This window comes from Calidris pugnax, unplaced genomic scaffold, assembly GCF_001431845.1.
Source record: "Calidris pugnax isolate Ruff unplaced genomic scaffold, ASM143184v1 scaffold68, whole genome shotgun sequence".
NCBI classification, from domain to species: Eukaryota; Metazoa; Chordata; class Aves; order Charadriiformes; family Scolopacidae; genus Calidris; species Calidris pugnax.
The window spans coordinates 6,298,441-6,316,093 of NW_015090921.1; the positions used below are offsets into that span (position 1 = coordinate 6,298,441).

General features: G+C 51.2%; 4 protein-coding genes across 4 annotated transcripts in view; all 4 read right to left on the reverse strand.

Annotated features, from left to right (window-relative positions):
- LOC106892742 (acyl-coenzyme A thioesterase 1-like) overlaps positions 1–505 on the reverse strand; it is an 8,126-nt gene extending 7,621 nt beyond the window's left edge. Inside the window, exon 1 of the mRNA XM_014950160.1 lies at positions 209–505. Within this exon, the coding sequence (XP_014805646.1) occupies positions 209–505 (297 nt within the window). The remainder of the gene's footprint in view (positions 1–208) is intronic.
- Positions 116–8,394, reverse strand: LOC106892848 (acyl-coenzyme A thioesterase 1-like). The gene is made up of 3 exons (XM_014950395.1): positions 7,747–8,394; positions 3,677–3,879; positions 116–2,022 (listed from the first exon to the last, which is right to left on the reverse strand). The coding sequence occupies exons 1-3, from the start codon at positions 8,354–8,356 to the stop codon at positions 1,417–1,419; spliced, it is 1,419 nt and encodes a 472-aa protein (XP_014805881.1). The 5' UTR covers positions 8,357–8,394; the 3' UTR covers positions 116–1,416.
- Positions 8,395–9,712: 1,318 nt separating this feature from the next.
- On the reverse strand, positions 9,713–14,774 carry LOC106892726 (acyl-coenzyme A thioesterase 5-like). The gene is made up of 3 exons (XM_014950143.1): positions 14,132–14,774; positions 12,314–12,516; positions 9,713–11,029 (listed from the first exon to the last, which is right to left on the reverse strand). Exons 1-3 carry the CDS (start codon positions 14,739–14,741, stop codon positions 10,448–10,450), a joined length of 1,395 nt encoding a protein of 464 aa, XP_014805629.1. The 5' UTR covers positions 14,742–14,774; the 3' UTR covers positions 9,713–10,447.
- Positions 14,775–15,183: 409 nt separating this feature from the next.
- LOC106892743 (acyl-coenzyme A thioesterase 1-like) lies at positions 15,184–17,305 on the reverse strand (the record flags this gene model as incomplete). The annotated part of the gene is made up of 2 exons (XM_014950161.1): positions 15,184–16,484; positions 17,103–17,305. Coding segments are annotated over 2 exons (785 nt in total), but the record flags the coding sequence as incomplete, so codon positions are not given.
- Positions 17,306–17,653: the final 348 nt, after the last annotated feature.

Below are 17,653 nucleotides of genomic sequence, written 5' to 3' on the forward strand. Positions count from 1 at the left end.
ACACAGCGGGGCCGGGGCGGGGAAAGCACCGCCCGCTCCCCCCCCGCCTTCCCCGGGCCGCTCCCGCCTCCCGCTTCATCCCCCACCCCCCCCCTCAGAGCACCGGGAGCCGTCGGTAGAGGTTAACGTTCGGGTTTAATCCGTTAAAAAATAATAATTACAATGCAGTAAGTGCAAACCGTATCATGAGCACACCAACGCAACTCACGTAAAACACAAACAGCAACTTTAGACGATAACCACTCGGCTTTGTAAGGCACCGACGTATTAAAAACTTATCTTTATACAATAGTGCAAACTCGCCAGCGCCCCACGAGCGATACTCAGTGCTTTTTCTGTCAAACTCGCCCCTGGGTGGCAAACAGGACTGACAGCCCCCTGGTGCGGGGTGAGCAGGCCCCGCTGCCCCCGGCTCCTGAGAGGACGCAGAAATGGAGGCCAGAGGCCCACTGGGCCTGGCAGGAGAGGGGCCGGTTGCCACCACAGCCACGCCGACCCCATGCATGGCTGGCCTACACGGCAAGGAAAAGACGATGCCTCAGGGAGCTGCCAGGCCAGCTCGGCTGCCCGCCAGTTTTTGGCAGCGCTTACAGGCTGGCAGCCACGAAGGAACTAAAAGGAACATCCAGGCAGGGAGAAAATGTCCCTCAAGAGTGCTGTGGACCTACACAGGGATGCCCAGCCCTGCTGAGGAGAGGCCCACCAGCAGTTCTCGGCATGACTACCAACTGGTCCAATTCTGCTGTTCCTTCATCCTTGCAAACTTTCCAAAACCATACAAATGCCTCATTTTTAGGCCACATGCCTGTGTTCAGAACGTTGTGTCAGGCTACGCGTGGGCTGTTGTCTACAAAGGGGAGATGTGTTATCTGAAGATGCAAGTAAAGTATTGCTGCTTTTGGTAAGTGAAATATTAGATATTAAGTGTTAAGGTGTTAAGGTGCATTTCAGTGATGTGGGAGAAGAGGAAGGAGCACCAAAGGAGAGGGAAGTGCAAAGGGAGAACAGAGAGATTGCTGGAGGAAAAGAGAGTCGCTACTTCCAGACAAAACTAGAGCATGAAGCTGACTCTTGTAAGGGCATACAACATGTTTCCTCTGAGATAGCTAAGGCAAATTTTCATCCCAGTTCTCAGCTTGGATGAGTTCCCTTCCACTTAAATTCACATTCAAAGCAGGCCCAGCCTTACCACCACCATTTTTCCAGTTTGTAATCCCATACTACACACAACAGGCAGCCTCTAAGCAAGGTTAAAGGAGGGTGTTAAAAGGAAGCAGCTCTCATGCTCTCACCCACTATCATCCTCCAAGAAACCCAATAGCTTATTCTCTGATGTTTTTTGTTCTCATTCAGAGCCATTTAACAAAACAAACTTGAAACACTAGCCTCTTGATCAGTAAAGTAACCTAACTCACATCACAGCTTATTGGATGTTCCAGATGGCTTGCCTGCGAGGTGTTTGTGGAAGAAAGCTTGGATCTGGTGCCAAGCATCTACCTGTGCCTCACTGTGTGCCTTGGGCTCCCCTCCCCACACCACAGGCTTTCCAACTAGCAGGTGCATTGAGGCTGCACACATCGGGAAAAAGGGGGGTTCAATGTAGTGCCCTGCCCCAGGATAACAGACTACCTCAGGCTTTTCCTTCCCATGAGCTTGCAAACGTTTGCTCCCCTCAACTGCAAAGAATTCACTTTTCCAGTTGCGATCATCCTGACCAACAATGAACAAGAAGCGACACTCGGCCTTCTCCAAAGGGATAAAGCTTTGGCGGTCAGGCCCTTCTAGCGGGTTGTTCAGTACATCCACAATATCAGCAATCCCAGACTCGGTGAGCTTGATGCGTTTTACATCGGCACTGAGAGGCGGAATGGTGATGTCCTTGTAGCGGAGTACTGAGCCCACATTTGCCACTGAGCCGTTGATAAGGGCGGTGGCCGTGATGCCCTTTAGGAAGGAGGCCATGGAGATGCACAGGTCACCCCCCTTTGAGATTCCAAGCAACCCAATCCCCGGACCTTTAACCTGGAGGGGAGAGAAGAGAAACCACAAGCCATGAACTATGGCATGCCGCTTCTTTGAAATGTTGCCATGTTCGCAGCACTGTCTGTCCTGAATCTGGACCTCAGGTGGAGGCATCTAAGGTCCTGTGTGCAAGGCCCATGTCTGGGACACTGTTCTGTGCTTGACTGATGATCATAAGCCGTGCTGAGACTACAGGCTCATCCTTATAATAGTACAAGGCTTCAGTGCTGAAGGTACTGTAGAGGCTACAGCTATGATTGCAAAAAGCATACAAATGTGCAGCCCCAGATTCACTTTGCTTATAAGGCAGTTCAGGGAAGAAGAGGGAAGGGGCAGGGGAAGCCTCTTCCACAAATGCTTCCTTTCAGTGCAAAATGCTCCAATGACTATGACACTGTCAATAGTTATGATGAGGTATTTCTTATGTTCAACCACTCTCTTCTATTTTCCTTTCAAGAAGCTCACAAGAGGGGTAGCAGACTCCACATCAGCTGCCCTCCCATTTCTCTAATATACTTGGTGTCTAAATCACAGTGAAAAGGAAGTATTCTGAGGTAGCTTACTCATTAAAAAATATCTTTTAAAAAGAACCTCTTATAAGCATTTTTATAAGCAAATTGTCCAGTCCTCTGGAGTCAATCTAGAATAGGTTACCTTCACCTTCTTTTACACGGGCAAGTTAACTAGACTAGGAAAGCTAAATGATCTTATGGGGTACTGAAATCCTGTAAGGACACTGGACGGCTAGCTAATATCACAACTGCTCCAACATCCAAAGACCTTCAGAGGTAAAAAGGCTCTGAGGCAGCAGCCAAATTTAATACCTTTTTTATCTTATCACCACTGTAATAGACTCCAAACCCACCGAATCTGAAGCATGGAGATGTGGCTGAAACTTTGCAATGTGTTGAAAACACGGTGAGGGTATCAGCAGAGATGATCATGGGATGCTATGGTGTTGCTCTCAGGGGAAACAAAAAAGCAATTTTCAGAGTTTTTTGAGCAGAGAGGTGGCACGAGCAGTTAGCATATGAGGGACTGAAAAGTAATCAAGACCTTTAACAACTACTCATCTTTCTGAGGTTGAAGGTAATTATTTTGAGCTCTCCAGAGAAACCAAGTGCCTCCTGGTGCAATTCTAGTTATTATCATGCACAGCTACTTGGAAAAAGATGCAGACCCGAGCAGGGTACTCTTCCAAGAGGTGTCGACTTAGAAGGATCCCCAAGTTCACAACTAGCTACAAAAATCCACACTCACCAAATTCCAACATTTGGCTTGATTTTACCACCTTATACAATGCACAGCAACAAATGTACCGGTGGACTTCCCTGAGACCTGGATCACAGAAGCCTATCATGTCCTTCAAGGTTGAAAAGGGCATTTAGTTCTGAAGGAACTAAATTCTACAGAGCATGAACCTAAAAGCCACATGGAAGCCAAATAAGCCTTCAGGCAACTAGTACCCAAAAGGCAGAACTGGAATAATCTGCCAGAGAACCATTGTAATGGGAGTTAAAGATACAAAAGATACTAGTAACAGCCAACTTGCATGGAGATGCTGTTTTAAGTCCAGCAGCTCTGCCCCATCTGCAGTCTGACAGGACCTGACTAATGAGAGCTCCCTGTAGTGAGAGTCAATGAACAAACCAACCTGGGTGTGTTGTAGCATGTAGTTCACGGCTTCTTCAAAATATTCCAGGTGGAATTCCTTCATGTCTTTGGGGAGATCTTCATAGCCATAGTAAGCCAGAGCCAGCACAGCAAAGCCATAGTTGGCCAGCAGGCATGCCCTGTATTCAGGGAGTCCTCCTCCAGTTCCATACAAGTCAATAACGCCCGGAAAGGGGCCATTTCCTGCAAGAGATCACATAAAGGGCACATTAACCTGCAATTTTTAATTTATATTTCAAATTCATAGGCCTGGGAATGTGTTCTTTTAAAAAAGAATAAAACATAGAGCAGCAGAATGGTACTAAGGGTCCCAGTTTTCAATAAATGGCTACGTTGCCTCAAGATTAAAGGAGACAGCACAAAATAGCAGGTCTGATAGCGTTTTGGATAACATTGGGGAACACCTGGCTGGAAGGGCAGGGATCCCTTGACAGTCAGAACTAGTTCTCTTTATTATGCAAATTCCCTGCAAAGGTATCAAGCTCTGCTTCAAAAACACCCAGGAGGCCTCTCCCCAGTGTGTTTCTCAGAAGATGCAAAAAAATATCATCTTCTGATGGTTCCAGCTTCTCAGTTCCAGTGTAAAAGTACCAGAGCCATTTATTCTGGGATTAAGAGAAGAAAGTATTTGCAATGAGCCTTGCTAATCTGATATGGGAAGCTTTACATTGGATTCATCAGGGAACAGGGAGCTGAATCCAGAGCTGAGAGGGACTGCTGCAAACGAAGCACAGAAAGGAGGAGGCCAAGAGGCAGACTCCCGTTCCTGCTCAGAAGGCAGGATGAGGTGAGGTGTCCACAGACTAACATGCAGAAATTGGGCAATGAACAAGAAGAACTGGAAATTCTACAGCAGCCACAGAGCTAAAATGCAATCATCGTTCAGGACACTGGCTGGGACAGCATGTATGATTTTGGCAGTATCACGGAGGAGTTACCAGGGGCAGAGAGGGAAGAAAGGGGAGAAGGGAAGCCACGTACTACATAGAGGAGCTCCTTGAGTACATGGAGCTCCAGAGACATGCTTGGTGAAAGCCTCTGGGTCACAGGGGGAAGGAAAGGTGGGATGTGGTGGTGGTGTGGCTGCTACAGACCACGCAAGAGGAGGCAAGAGATGAGGCTTCCTACAACTAGCAGAAGCCTGGATGGCCGCTGGGAGGACAGCACAGCATTTGTCATGTTGACAGATATTAATTGTTTAGCTTAAATAAGTAAGTTTTAATTAGAATAAATTACTTGGGGTTATATTATGGTGTGATTTACGCTGTTTGCCTACCTTTACTTGGCATAAGTATCTAGATTTGCTGAAGCCTTTAGGCTGCAATAGAGTTAATTTTCTTAGTAATTTTCCTAGCAGTTGGTACAGTGCTGTGTTTAGTCTTTTAGCATAAGGAAAACATTGATAACACACTGATGTTTTGGTAGCATCTTCCTTAAGTCTGGGCCTTTTCAGTTCCCTATGTTCTGCCAGTAGTGGGTGCAGGGGGACAAGAAGCATAAACCAGAAGATAAGGAGGCTACAACTGTCGGCAGAGCCAGTAAATAAAGAAGTTAAGAGCGGTCAAGATAAAGAATTCAGTAAGGTGTTAGAAGACCCCAGACCAAAAATCCCCATTGGACTAGCAGTTGGTACAGTGCTGTGTTTATTCTTTAGCATAAGGAAAACATTGATAACACACTGATGTTTTGGTAGCATTTTCCTTAAGTCTGGGCCTCTTCAGTTCCCGTGTTCTGCCAGTAGTGGGTGCAGGGGGACAACTTCCTTAAGTCTGGGCCTTTTCAGTTCCCTATGTTCTGCCAGTAGTGGGTGCAGGGGGACAAGAAGCATAAACCAGAAGATAAGGAGGCTACAACTGTCAGCAGAGCCAGTAAATAAAGAAGTTAAGAGCAGTCAAGATAAAGAATTCAGTAAGGTGTTAGAAGACCCCAGACCAAAAATCCCCATTGGACTGAAAGACGTGTGGAGAGCACATGAGGAGCGGGTGTAGAGATTGGAAGGTTGTAATTCCCCAGGGATTTCTTTGTTCGACATCCCTCTCTGGAGGCACCCAGCTAGCTTGACCCTGCGCTGTACCTTTCAATTAAATTATTTATTGGTATAAAACCCAACGTCGAAAGACATGTGGAGAGCACGTGAGAAGCAGGTGTAGAGATTGGAAGGTTGTAATTCCCCAGGGATTTCTTTGTTCGACATCCCTCTCTGGAGGCACCCAGCTAGCTTGACCCTGCGCTGTACCTTTCAATTAAATTATTTATTGGTATAAAACCCAACGTGTGAGGCTCTGCTGCAGGAAACCTAGGGTCAAGCCTGAAGAAGGAGGACACATGCCTGACAGTCAGTGTGTGAGGAGTCAAAAATGTGAGGCTCTGCTGCAGGAAACTAGGGTCAAGCCTGAAGAAGGAGGACACGTGCCTGACAGTCAGTGTGTGAGGAGTCAAAAGGGGGACCACTCCACTCACCAAACTGGGTTCACCTGCTGTGAAGGGACCCTGGCCTGAGCAGTGACAGGCTGGGGTGGTGTGTCCTGCTCCTTGAATGGTTTGTGCAAGCTCAAGCAGCGGCTTCTAATTTAACCGTCGGGCAACCTGAAAACCTCACAGACCTTCTCGAAGATTATTTTCTGACAGAAATACTCCAAGGGCAGACATGCCTAATGCTTTACTTATCTTCTGCTCACAAATGGGGAAGAACTGGGGACAAATGTGGCCGCAAAAGACAGCTTGGGATACAGCAAGTATGGCATTAAGTTCAGGATCTGCAGAGAGGCTGTTGGTACAGTGCTGTGTTTATTCTTTAGCATAAGGAAAACATTGATAACACACTGATGTTTTGGTAGCATTTTCCTTAAGTCTGGGCCTCTTCAGTTCCCGTGTTCTGCCAGTAGTGGGTGCAGGGGGACAAGAAGCATAAACCAGAAGATAAGGAGGCTACAACTGTCAGCAGAGCCAGTAAATAAAGAAGTTAAGAGCAGTCAAGATAAAGAATTCAGTAAGGTGTTAGAAGACCCCAGACCAAAAATCCCCATTGGACCGAAAGACATGTGGAGAGCACGTGAGAAGCAGGTGTAGAGATTGGAAGGTTGTAATTCCCCAGGGATTTCTTTGTTCGACGTCCCTCTCTGGAGGCACCCAGTTAGCTTGACCCTGCGCTGTACCTTTCAATTAAATTATTTATTGGTATAAAACCCAACATGTGAGGCTCTGCTGCAGGAAACTAGGGTCAAGCCTGAAGAAGGAGGACACGTGCCTGACAGTCAGTGTGTGAGGAGTCAAAAGGGGGACCACTCCACTCACCAAACTGGGTTCACCTGCTGTGAAGGGACCCTGGCCTGAGCAGTGACAGGCTGTGTCTTGCTCCTTGAATGGTTCGTGAAAGCTCAGGCAGCGGCTTCTAATTTAACAGTCAGGCAACCTGAAAACCTCACAGACCTCCTCAAAGATTATTTTCTGACAGAAATACTCCAAGGGCAGATATTCCTAATGCTTTACTTATCTTTTGCTCATAAATGGGGAAGAACTGGGGACAGATGTGGCCGCAAAAGACAGCTTGGGATACAGCAAGTATGGCATTAAGTTCAGGATCTGCAGAGAGGCTGGGAAGGGAAGCAACAGGCTTAGGACTCTACACTTTTGGAGAGCAACCTTCAACCTACTCAAAGGATGACTAGCTGAAATTCCTGGAAAAGAGCCAGGTAGAGGAAAGGTACCTTGAAGACTGGCTGACAGCACCTCCCACGGCATTTGGAAACAAAAAGGGTACGGTGATCGATGCCCTCATGTCCGATACAAGTCAATAAAACAAACTCATGCGTGTTTTAGCCCACGGAGCGTTGAGAAGTGTGGCCAGCAGATCAAAGCCGGTCGGGCTGATTCGGGCGGCTCCTTGAAGAGTGCCCAGTGCCAGCTGGAGAGGTCCAGCTCCCCCTGTCCTCTGCCCGCCACCGGGCTCAAGGGGAGTCTGGAGGGGTCACGGCTCCGGGCCTGGGAGTGCGGGGCCGGGAGCACAGGCAGGGCCCGGGGGGGAAGAAGCCCGGAGCGACCGGTACTCACCGGGGGGCAGGAAAAGCGTCGCCCGGATCCTCCCCTCTCGCACCGGGACTCTGCGCACCCCGTCCCGCAGGAACGCCCGCTCGTGCTGCGCCTGGGCCAGGAGCCGCCCGGGGGGCTCCCCGTGGCCATCAAACACCTCCAGCTGCAGGAGGAAGGGGCTCTGCACGTCCCTCTTCACCAGCCGCCTGAAGGGCTTCTGGGGCTGCAGAGCCCAGAGCGGCCCCATGGGCTCCAGGCCGGAGAAGCTGCCTCCCGGCAGCGCGGGGCAGCGGGCCAGGTCCAGCTCCCCGTCGTCCCCCGCCCGGTAGCGGGCCCAGGCCTGGAAGAGCTCGCCCGTCTCGTCCCGCAAGGACGTCCGCAGCGTGACGGGCTGCTGCGGGCCCAGGCCCCGCACGGCGATGGCCAGCGGCTCATCGAAGAGGCTGCGGGCGGCGGGCGAGAGGCGGATGGAGGGGGCCATGGAGGAGAGGCCGCGGGCAGGGGCTGTCCCGGGGCTCCGTGCGGGGCTGCGGGGCTGCGGGGCTGCGGGTGCGGGGCTGGGCTGGGGCAGCCGCTTCTGCCAGCCGCGGGAGCTCGCCCGGCACAGGGAGAGGGCAATGACCTGCCACATGGCCCCGGGTCGCTTCCGCCTGTGGGGGCAGATTCCGGGGCAGGTCCCCGCGGGACCGGGGCCGGGCTCGGGCGGGCGGTGCGGGTGCCCGCCCCGGCGGGGAGGAGCGGGGTGGCGGGTTCCTCGGCCCGCCCGCCTGCCTCCTCCCCTGCCTTCCCTCTCCTCCCCTCCGCGGCGGCGGGAGGGCTTTTTGCCGGACACTCTGTGGCCTGAGGCCCGTCCTGGCTCCGGGGGCACCTCCTCGGTGTTCCCCCGAGCTCCCCGGGGCCGGGCGGGGGGCGTTGACGTGCCACCGAGTCGCAGTGGGGATTGAGTGTCGGGGCACGGGAGAGGGAAGGGCCCGTGTGCGAGCGGGGCGGGGAGCCGGGGCAGCCCGGGGGGCGCAGGGGCTCCGGCCCGCCAGCAGCGAGCCCGAGCGGGGCCGTGCGGCTGGGCCCAGGGGCGGGGAGCCAGCCCCGGCCCAGGCGGGGAGAAGGCAAACCAGGGCCGGCCCGGCATTGCTTCATGGCCTCTTGGCGCCTCGTCCTCCGTGCTGGCTGCCCCAAGGCCTGGGTGAGTTGGGTGTTGTCTCCACCCGGCTCTGCCCGTTCCACGGCCGGGTGGTTTGGGAAGGGTGGTCAGGGATGAGGGAGGAACACTTTCACAGGCTGCTCTGCCAGGTCAGGGAACGCCAGGAATAAGTTGTGCAAGGGTTTTAAAAAGAAGGCCATTGAGTCTGTCTTCCCCAGAACTTGATCTTTTGCTCCACAGGGAATCACAAAGGGAGAGCTGCTGCCTCAGGCTCCCTGACTCCTCCCGTGAGATCCAGATAGAGATGCCTCTCACTCAGAGCTCCTCGTGTCTGAATTAGTGGTGTGAAACAAGTGGAAACATAAGAGGAAATCCTCAGCATTGTCCTGTTTAGAAATATTGTCAGGGATATTGAACAGAGTTTTGGCCGTCTTTTGTTCCTCATGGAGATTGCCAAACTCTCCTAAACAGGTGAGGTGCTTTGTCATCTAGCATTTGGGTGTGTTGTCTGGTGTCCAGCCCTCAATGTGCGGCAACTTCTCCTGTTGTTGAGAAAAATACTCCTTGGCTTGAAGTGCAGGATTTGATCACAAGCTTGACTGTATTCTGGAGCAGTTGCTAAGGGAAAGGGCCCTGAAGTCCTAAGCAACACTCCTTTTCCTCCACACTTGGTGGCCTAAGAGCAGTGCAAGAGTGAAGGGAAGGCTATGTGTCAGTCTTCTCTTGTCTCCTCTCACCACCTGAGCAGCTCTTACTACTAGGCTCCTCCAAGTCCCACCCTTGGATGAGATAGTGGTGGACATGCAAAGATCCCAGCTTCTGACCAAAGCACAGCAAATGACTCCATGGCTTTCAAATCTCAGGCTCTTTATTACAGTTCTCACACCAATAATGAAGGCAAAAACGTTCCACATCAGGTGGGGGAAGATCACAATGGCTGTAAATTTAGCAGAATGGCTTCTGGCATCTTGGGACCAGAAGTATCCACGAGCCAGAGCACTCCCTTCTGATGGGAAGATGGAAAAGATACAGAGGGAAAACAACCCTTCCCAGGGGTGAAACAGAGACACCCCGTAATCCTGGCTGTAGCATCCATTCTTACACCCTTGCAGCAGCACAGAGATCAGACATTTCCATTTGTGATGGAAATGCTTCCATTCACCTAAATGAGTGGTGAAAACTGCTCCAAAATTAGCATTGGAGACCTGTTACTTTACAGTATGAGCTGAGGATAGGAAATGCATGTAGAGACCATAGTGATATGCAAAGTACTATCAAGTATTAGAAGAAAAGAAAGCACCAGAGAAAGGTAACTGAGCATTTTGCATATGATCTGTTCTCTCACGAGCTAATGCAAATCTATTTGCCAGTCCGTTTCTTGACACATAAGCAAAAAAGTTCAGGGAAAACCATACAAGGCAAACCCAGTTCTTTTCTGAGTTTGGGATGTGCAAAGCTGTGGGAGATGCTGTGGCTGTATCAAACCCTGTGAACCAGGTTTGACCTGGGAAATGTAAAAGAATGTATGGGATCTGGTTGTTCAGAGTTGTGTGTCGCTTGCATGTTATTGTTTTTTTCCCATTAGTTGTCATTTAAATATTTCTTGAAAAAAGCCTGGATCTTTGGCCAAGCATGAACCTGAGCTTTAGAATAAGCCACGGGCTCCCCACCCAGGATTGCTCGCTTGTGAAAAACGGGATGGTTTCCCACGGGGTACAAGGGGAAATATGGAGGGTCAATGCAGTGGCCTGTTCCAGGGTAGGAGAGAATCTGAAAATTTTCCTTCCCTTGAGCCTGCAGAAGCTTGCAGACTTCCGTAGCATAATACTCAGTTTTGAGAACATGGTCATCTTGTCCCACAATGAACAGTAACTGTGCCTCAGCTTTCTCTAGTGGGATCAGGCTTTGGTTGCCAGGGGCTTGAAAGGCATCAAGAACAACGTCAGAATAATCAAGGATATTGGAATCAATGACCTTGACCTTTTCTTCAATGAGTGGCAAAGAGGGGATGGTTTTATCCTTGTACCGGAGAGGAATACAGGTAATGGCTACGGGGCCGTTGAGGGATGCAACGGCTGTGATGTTCTTCAGGAAGGCAGCCATGGCGAGAGACAGATCAGCTCCTTTGGAGTAACCGAGCAGTCCGACCCCTGGTCCCTTCACCTGGTAGACAGGAGGAAATCCCCATCAGCAGTGAGCTGGGAAACACAAGAGCTCAGCTCATTCCTGCTGGGGAACGTTGTATAATGCCGAGAGTTTGCAAAACACTGTGAAGGAGGTGGTGGCAGTGATCAGTTTTTCTGCTGGACAAGTGTCTAGCACACTTCACCCTTCAAATCTCTGCCTTTGATAACGTTCCCTGGTGGTCTGACATCAGCCAAGAGAGAGGGAACTCGATTACACCGATTTGAGGACAGGTTGTAGGACAGAGCTAAGAGCTATTAGTCTCAGACACGGGCAGATGCTCTTTCCTTTTCACTTTTAAGACTATCGGAGTTCATGTTGGTGGCAACTGGTGAAGGCTGTCTCCTGCACAACCGTCCCACCTTGTTATGTCTCAGCTGTCTCTAATGTGGGGTTGCTTTGTGATCTCTCTCCACCACTCTCCCAGTGCGTATGCTTTTGAGCCTGCCTCTTCCCTAGGACTCGGGCAGCCAAAGTGCTGGCAGAGGACAGCCATGCCAGGGAGTATTTTGGCAGTTTCCAGGTAATGGCTACGGGGCCGTTGAGGGATGCAACGGCTGTGATGTTCTTCAGGAAGGCAGCCATGGCGAGAGACAGATCAGCTCCTTTGGAGTAACCGAGCAGTCCGACCCCTGGTCCCTTCACCTGGTAGACAGGAGGAAATCCCCATCAGCAGTGAGCTGGGAAACACAAGAGCTCAGCTCATTCCTGCTGGGGAACGTTGTATAATGCCGAGAGTTTGCAAAACACTGTGAAGGAGGTGGTGGCAGTGATCAGTTTTTCTGCTGGACAAGTGTCTAGCACACTTCACCCTTCAAATCTCTGCCTTTGATAACGTTCCCTGGTGGTCTGACATCAGCCAAGAGAGAGGGAACTCGATTACACCGATTTGAGGACAGGTTGTAGGACAGAGCTAAGAGCTATTAGTCTCAGACACGGGCAGATGCTCTTTCCTTTTCACTTTTAAGACTATCGGAGTTCATGTTGGTGGCAACTGGTGAAGGCTGTCTCCTGCACAACCGTCCCACCTTGTTATGTCTCAGCTGTCTCTAATGTGGGGTTGCTTTGTGATCTCTCTCCACCACTCTCCCAGTGCGTATGCTTTTGAGCCTGCCTCTTCCCTAGGACTCGGGCAGCCAAAGTGCTGGCAGAGGACAGCCATGCCAGGGAGTATTTTGGCAGTTTCCTCCAGAGAGAAGTCAGTGACCGGCACTTTGGAGAAGTGGCTCCCTGGAGCCCTGGGGACATGGATGGTGCTCCTACCTGTGGGTGCTGCAGCATATAGTTCACCGCCTCGTCAAAATATTCCAGGTGGAGTTCGGTTGGCTTCTGGGGCAGATCCTCATATTGATAATAAGCCAGGGCCAGTGTGGCAAAGCCATGGTTGGCCAGGAGGCTGGCTCTGTGCTCAGAAAGACCTTCTCCGAATCCATGCATGTCAATGATCCCTGGAAAGGGGTCTTCTCCTGAAGCAGAGAAGACAAAAACCTGTATTACCTGAAGTGACTCCTTTCAATGTTTCTCTGTTTTAGAACGCATCAAACCGGGTACACAAGAGAAACTGCAGGAAAGCATCTCTCGTGGAAAGACACAATCAGCCCCTCGACAGCGTGGTGTCATCAGCTGAAAAAACTCTCCAGTGCGTTGCAGAGGAAGAACGGCTTGGAGCAGAACCTCTTGGGTAAGGTACAAACCCTTATTTGTTTTAGCAATCGGCAGTATCTCTGCAGTGTGCTATTCTATCTGCCACTGTCTGTACATAAGCAACCACACATAGAGTCCCCATTGACTGTGGGCATCCAGAGCAGTGGTGTGTATCCTGGAGACCAGGAGTGCAGCTGTCGGTGTCCCATGGCTTGGCTGAGTGAAGCACTGCTCTGTGGGCTCGCACTGAACGTGCATGGAAAGGGTGGTAATGCTGAATAAGGCTGTGGCGTTGCTCAAGGGAGGTGGGACACTACTGTAGCAAGAGCCCTTTGAGCTTTCCACCTTTATGTGGTCTTAAGTCATTTGCTGAGGAGTATGCAACTCCTGAATCTGAATGTGCAGCATAGAGCACTCCCACAAACTGAACATCTTGATAGAGGGATTTCAGTGCATGATGATTTGAGTGTGGGGAAATCATAGTGGTGAAACACATCTCCAAATGGAACTGTGTAACAGAAATACTGACTACAGACCCAGCTTACAGTCTTGCTAAGCTGAAGATTGGCTCTGGTGGTGGCAGGGTGAGAACAAACTCCTTCTGTCCTGTGCCAAGGAAATAATCCCAAGCACCATGGAGTGCAACAAAGACCTATCATTTTAAAACACACACACGAGTAGTGGGTCAAGGGACGCTGAGGAAACGCACCAGCATTTGGTTTATTGTAAATGCCTCAGCTCAGGGGAGGCAGAACCTTTTGGATACAGGATGTATGCAGCTGGCTTCATCCATGTGCTGGTCAGCAGGTGGGGGCAGAGGTGAGGCAGGGGAAGGAGCCCTGGCCTGGCTGCAGGTGGGATGCTGATTCTGAGAAATCATCCCTCCTGCGCCCTGGACTCTGCCAGGGAAGTCTCTGTGGAGCTGCCCAGAAGTTGCTACAGCCTGGTGGTACCTTGGGCAACTCTTACATCTCAGAGAGGTGCTCTACACCCTTTCCAGAGCAATTAGTGATTGTCTTTTCCTTCTGGAAAGCTTTAATTACTGTAAATGTTCTTGGACTCCTCCTCTTCCCCCTTTTATAAAGTTACAATGTCCACAGGAACCCCAACATGGTGGACGGTGGTCACCACATAGTTAATTGCTACTGTGCTGGGGTGAGAGGGAGTATCCACCAAACTCATATTTGTAACCTCAAGATCTGGGCAAGGAGGATTAACCCTCTACCTGCTTCTGCATCCATGCCCTGGCACCCTCACAGCCAGGGGAACTGGGAATGATGGTCAGGCTGGTCGGTGGTGTGGAATAGAAGAAGAGAGGAAAGGAAGGACGGGACCTTTCATGGACTCCTGTTTCCAGAGATCATGGAAACAAAACATTGGTTTGCAAAGACAAAACATTGGATTAAGGCAAAGAGAGTGGCCGTGGCCGGTACTCACCGGGGGGCAGGAAAAGCGTCGCCCGGATCCTCCCCTCTCGCACCGGGACTCTGCGCACCCCGTCCCGCAGGAACGCCCGCTCGTGCTGTGCCTGGGCCAGGAGCCGCCCGGGGGGCTCCCCGTGGCCATCAAACACCTCCAGCTGCAGGAGGAAGGGACGCTGCACGTCCCTCTTCACCAGCCGCCTGAAGGGCTTCTGGGGCTGCAGAGCCCAGAGCGGCCCCATGGGCTCCAGGCCGGAGAAGCTGCCTCCCGGCAGCGCGGGGCAGCGGGCCAGGTCCAGCTCCCCGTCGTCCCCCGCCCGGTAGCGGGCCCAGGCCTGGAAGAGCTCGCCCGTCTCGTCCCGCAAGGACGTCCGCAGCGTGACGGGCTGCTGCGGGCCCAGGCCCCGCACGGCGATGGCCAGCGGCTCATCGAAGAGGCTGCGGGCGGCGGGCGAGAGGCGGATGGAGGGGGCCATGGAGGAGAGGCCGCGGGCAGGGGCTGTCCCGGGGCTCCGTGCGGGGCTGCGGGGCTGCGGGGCTGCGGGTGCGGGGCTGGGCTGGGGCAGCCGCTTCTGCCAGCCGCGGGAGCTTGCCCGGCACAGGGAGAGGGCAGTGACCTGCCACATGGCTCCTGTGTTGCTGCCTCCACTGCGTCTGCATTCAGGCTGGAGGTTTCTTCTATAAAACCAGCTTCCCACACAGAGGCGAGGGGAGGGGAATTGGGGCAGGAACTGCGTGGGAACAGACCATCCTTTCCAGGATGCCTGGAGTCACTGCTGCAGCCCTGTCAGCAGCAAAAGGCAGGGCAGGATTGGCACAGCCAGTTCCATGCCATTGCGGGAGCATCTTCCAGGGAGCATTGCCTCTGGCAACTGGAGGATGACAAAGCAGTTGGGGCTGCTGGTGGCAGTAAATCACATACAATTTCTTGTAATGAGTGTGCCTGCTCTTCCGAGGAGGTGCTGGAGCCCTGGGTCCTTTACACTCACAGGGATCCTCCTCTGGGATGAGATAGTGGTTGACCTGCAAAGATCCCGGCTTCTGACCAAAGCACAGCAAATGACTCCATGGCTTTCAAATCTCAGGCTCTTTATTACAGTTCTCACACCAATAATGAAGGCAAAAACGTTCCACATCAGGTGGGGGAAGATCACAATGGCTGTAAATTTAGCAGAATGGCTTCTGGCATCTTGGGACCAGAAGTATCCACGAGCCAGAGCACTCCCTTCTGATGGGAAGATGGAAAAGATACAGAGGGAAAACAACCCTTCCCAGGGGTGAAACAGAGATACCCCATAATCCTGCCTGTAGCATCCATTCTTATACCCTTGCAGCAGCACAGAGATCAGACATTTCCATTTGTGATGGAAATGCTTCCATTCACCTAAATGAGTGGTGAAAAACCGCTCCAATTAGCATTGGAGACCTGTTACTTTACAGTATGAGCTGAGGATAGGAAATGCATGTAGAGACCACAGTGATATGCAAAGTACTATCAAGTATTAGAAGAAAGCACTTGAGAAAGGTAACTGAGCATTTTGCACATGATCTGTTCTCTCACGAGCTAATGCAAATCTATTTGCCAGTCCGTGTAAGCAAAAAAGTTCAGGGAAAACCATACAAGGCAAACCCAGTTCTTTTCTGAGTTTGGGATGTGCAAAGCTGTGGGAGATGCTGTGGCTGTATCAAACCCTGTGAACCAGGTTTGACCTGGGAAATGTAAAAGAATGTATGGGATCTGGTTGTTCAGAGTTGTGTGTCGCTTGCATGTTATTGTTTTTTTCCCATTAGTTGTCATTTAAATATTTCTTGAAAAAAGCCTGGATCTTTGGCCAAGCATGAACCTGAGCTTTAGAATAAGCCACGGGCTCCCCACCCAGGATTGCTCGCTTGTGAAAAACGGGATGGTTTCCCACGGGGTACAAGGGGAAATATGGAGGGTCAATGCAGTGGCCTGTTCCAGGGTAGGAGAGAATCTGAAAATTTTCCTTCCCTTGAGCCTGCAGAAGCTTGCAGACTTCCGTAGCATAATACTCAGTTTTGAGAACATGGTCATCTTGTCCCACAATGAACAGTAACTGTGCCTCAGCTTTCTCTAGTGGGATCAGGCTTTGGTTGCCAGGGGCTTGAAAGGCATCAAGAACAACGTCAGAATAATCAAGGATATTGGAATCAATGACCTTGACCTTTTCTTCAATGAGTGGCAAAGAGGGGATGGTTTTATCCTTGTACCGGAGAGGAATACAGGTAATGGCTACGGGGCCGTTGAGGGATGCAACGGCTGTGATGTTCTTCAGGAAGGCAGCCATGGCGAGAGACAGATCAGCTCCTTTGGAGTAACCGAGCAGTCCGACCCCTGGTCCCTTCACCTGGTAGACAGGAGGAAATCCCCATCAGCAGTGAACTGGGAAACACAAGAGCTCAGCTCATTCCTGCTGGGGAACGTTGTATAATGCCGAGAGTTTGCAAAACACTGTGAAGGAGGTGGTGGCAGTGATCAGTTTTTCTGCTGGACAAGTGTCTAGCACACTTCACCCTTCAAACCTCTGCCTTTGATAACGTTCCCTGGTGGTCTGACATCAGCCAAGAGAGAGGGAACTCGATTACACCGATTTGAGGACAGGTTGTAGGACAGAGCTAAGAGCTATTAGTCTCAGACACGGGCAGATGCTCTTTCCTTTTCACTTTTAAGACTATCGGAGTTCATGTTGGTGGCAACTGGTGAAGGCTGTCTCCTGCACAACCGTCCCACCTTGTTATGTCTCAGCTGTCTCTAATGTGGGGTTGCTTTGTGATCTCTCTCCACCACTCTCCCAGTGCGTATGCTTTTGAGCCTGCCTCTTCCCTAGGACTCGGGCAGCCAAAGTGCTGGCAGAGGACAGCCATGCCAGGGAGTATTTTGGCAGTTTCCTCCAGAGAGAAGTCAGTGACCGGCACTTTGGAGAAGTGGCTCCCTGGAGCCCTGGGGACATGGATGGTGCTCCTACCTGTGGGTGCTGCAGCATATAGTTCACCGCCTCGTCAAAATATTCCAGGTGGAGTTCAGTTGGCTTCTGGGGCAGATCCTCATATTGATAATAAGCCAGGGCCAGCGTGGCAAAGCCATGGTTGGCCAGGAGGCTGGCTCTGTGCTCAAGAAGACCTCCTCCAAGTCCATGTATGTCAATGATCCCTGGAAAAGGGTCTTCTCCTGGAGCAGACAAGAAAAAGACCTGTATTACCTGAAATGACTCCTTTCAATGTTTCTCTGTTTTAGAACGCATCAAACCGGGTACACAAGAGGAACTGCAGGAAAGCATTTTTGACATGATCGAAGAAGATTAGTCCCTCAGCAGTGTGATGTCAGCAGCTGACAAAACTCTACAGTGTGTTGCAGACGAAAATGGCTTAGGAGCAGAACCTCTTAGGTAAGGTACAAACCCTTATTTGTTTTAGCAATCGGCAGTATTTCTGCAGTGTGGTTTGGGCTGACAGGCACATGCTGTTTTGTGAAGAACTGTCTTGTCCCAGTTTCTCTCTTTAAGTAGCCCTGTAACAA

Excerpts from the sequence above, each read along its gene's own strand:
- LOC106892848 (XM_014950395.1), bottom strand. The coding sequence starts at position 8,356 with ATGTGGCAGGTCATTGCCCTCTCCCTGTGCCGGGCGAGCTCCCGCGGC. Across the intron at positions 3,880-7,746 it reads GACGCTTTTCCTGCCCCCCG|GAAATGGCCCCTTTCCGGGC; the intron begins GTGAGTACCGGT and ends GATCTCTTGCAG. Across the intron at positions 2,023-3,676 it reads ACATGCTACAACACACCCAG|GTTAAAGGTCCGGGGATTGG; the intron begins GTTGGTTTGTTC and ends TCTCCCCTCCAG.
- LOC106892726 (XM_014950143.1), bottom strand. The coding sequence starts at position 14,741 with ATGTGGCAGGTCACTGCCCTCTCCCTGTGCCGGGCAAGCTCCCGCGGC. Across the intron at positions 12,517-14,131 it reads GACGCTTTTCCTGCCCCCCG|GAGAAGACCCCTTTCCAGGG; the intron begins GTGAGTACCGGC and ends TCTCTGCTTCAG. Across the intron at positions 11,030-12,313 it reads ATATGCTGCAGCACCCACAG|GTGAAGGGACCAGGGGTCGG; the intron begins GTAGGAGCACCA and ends CCTGTCTACCAG.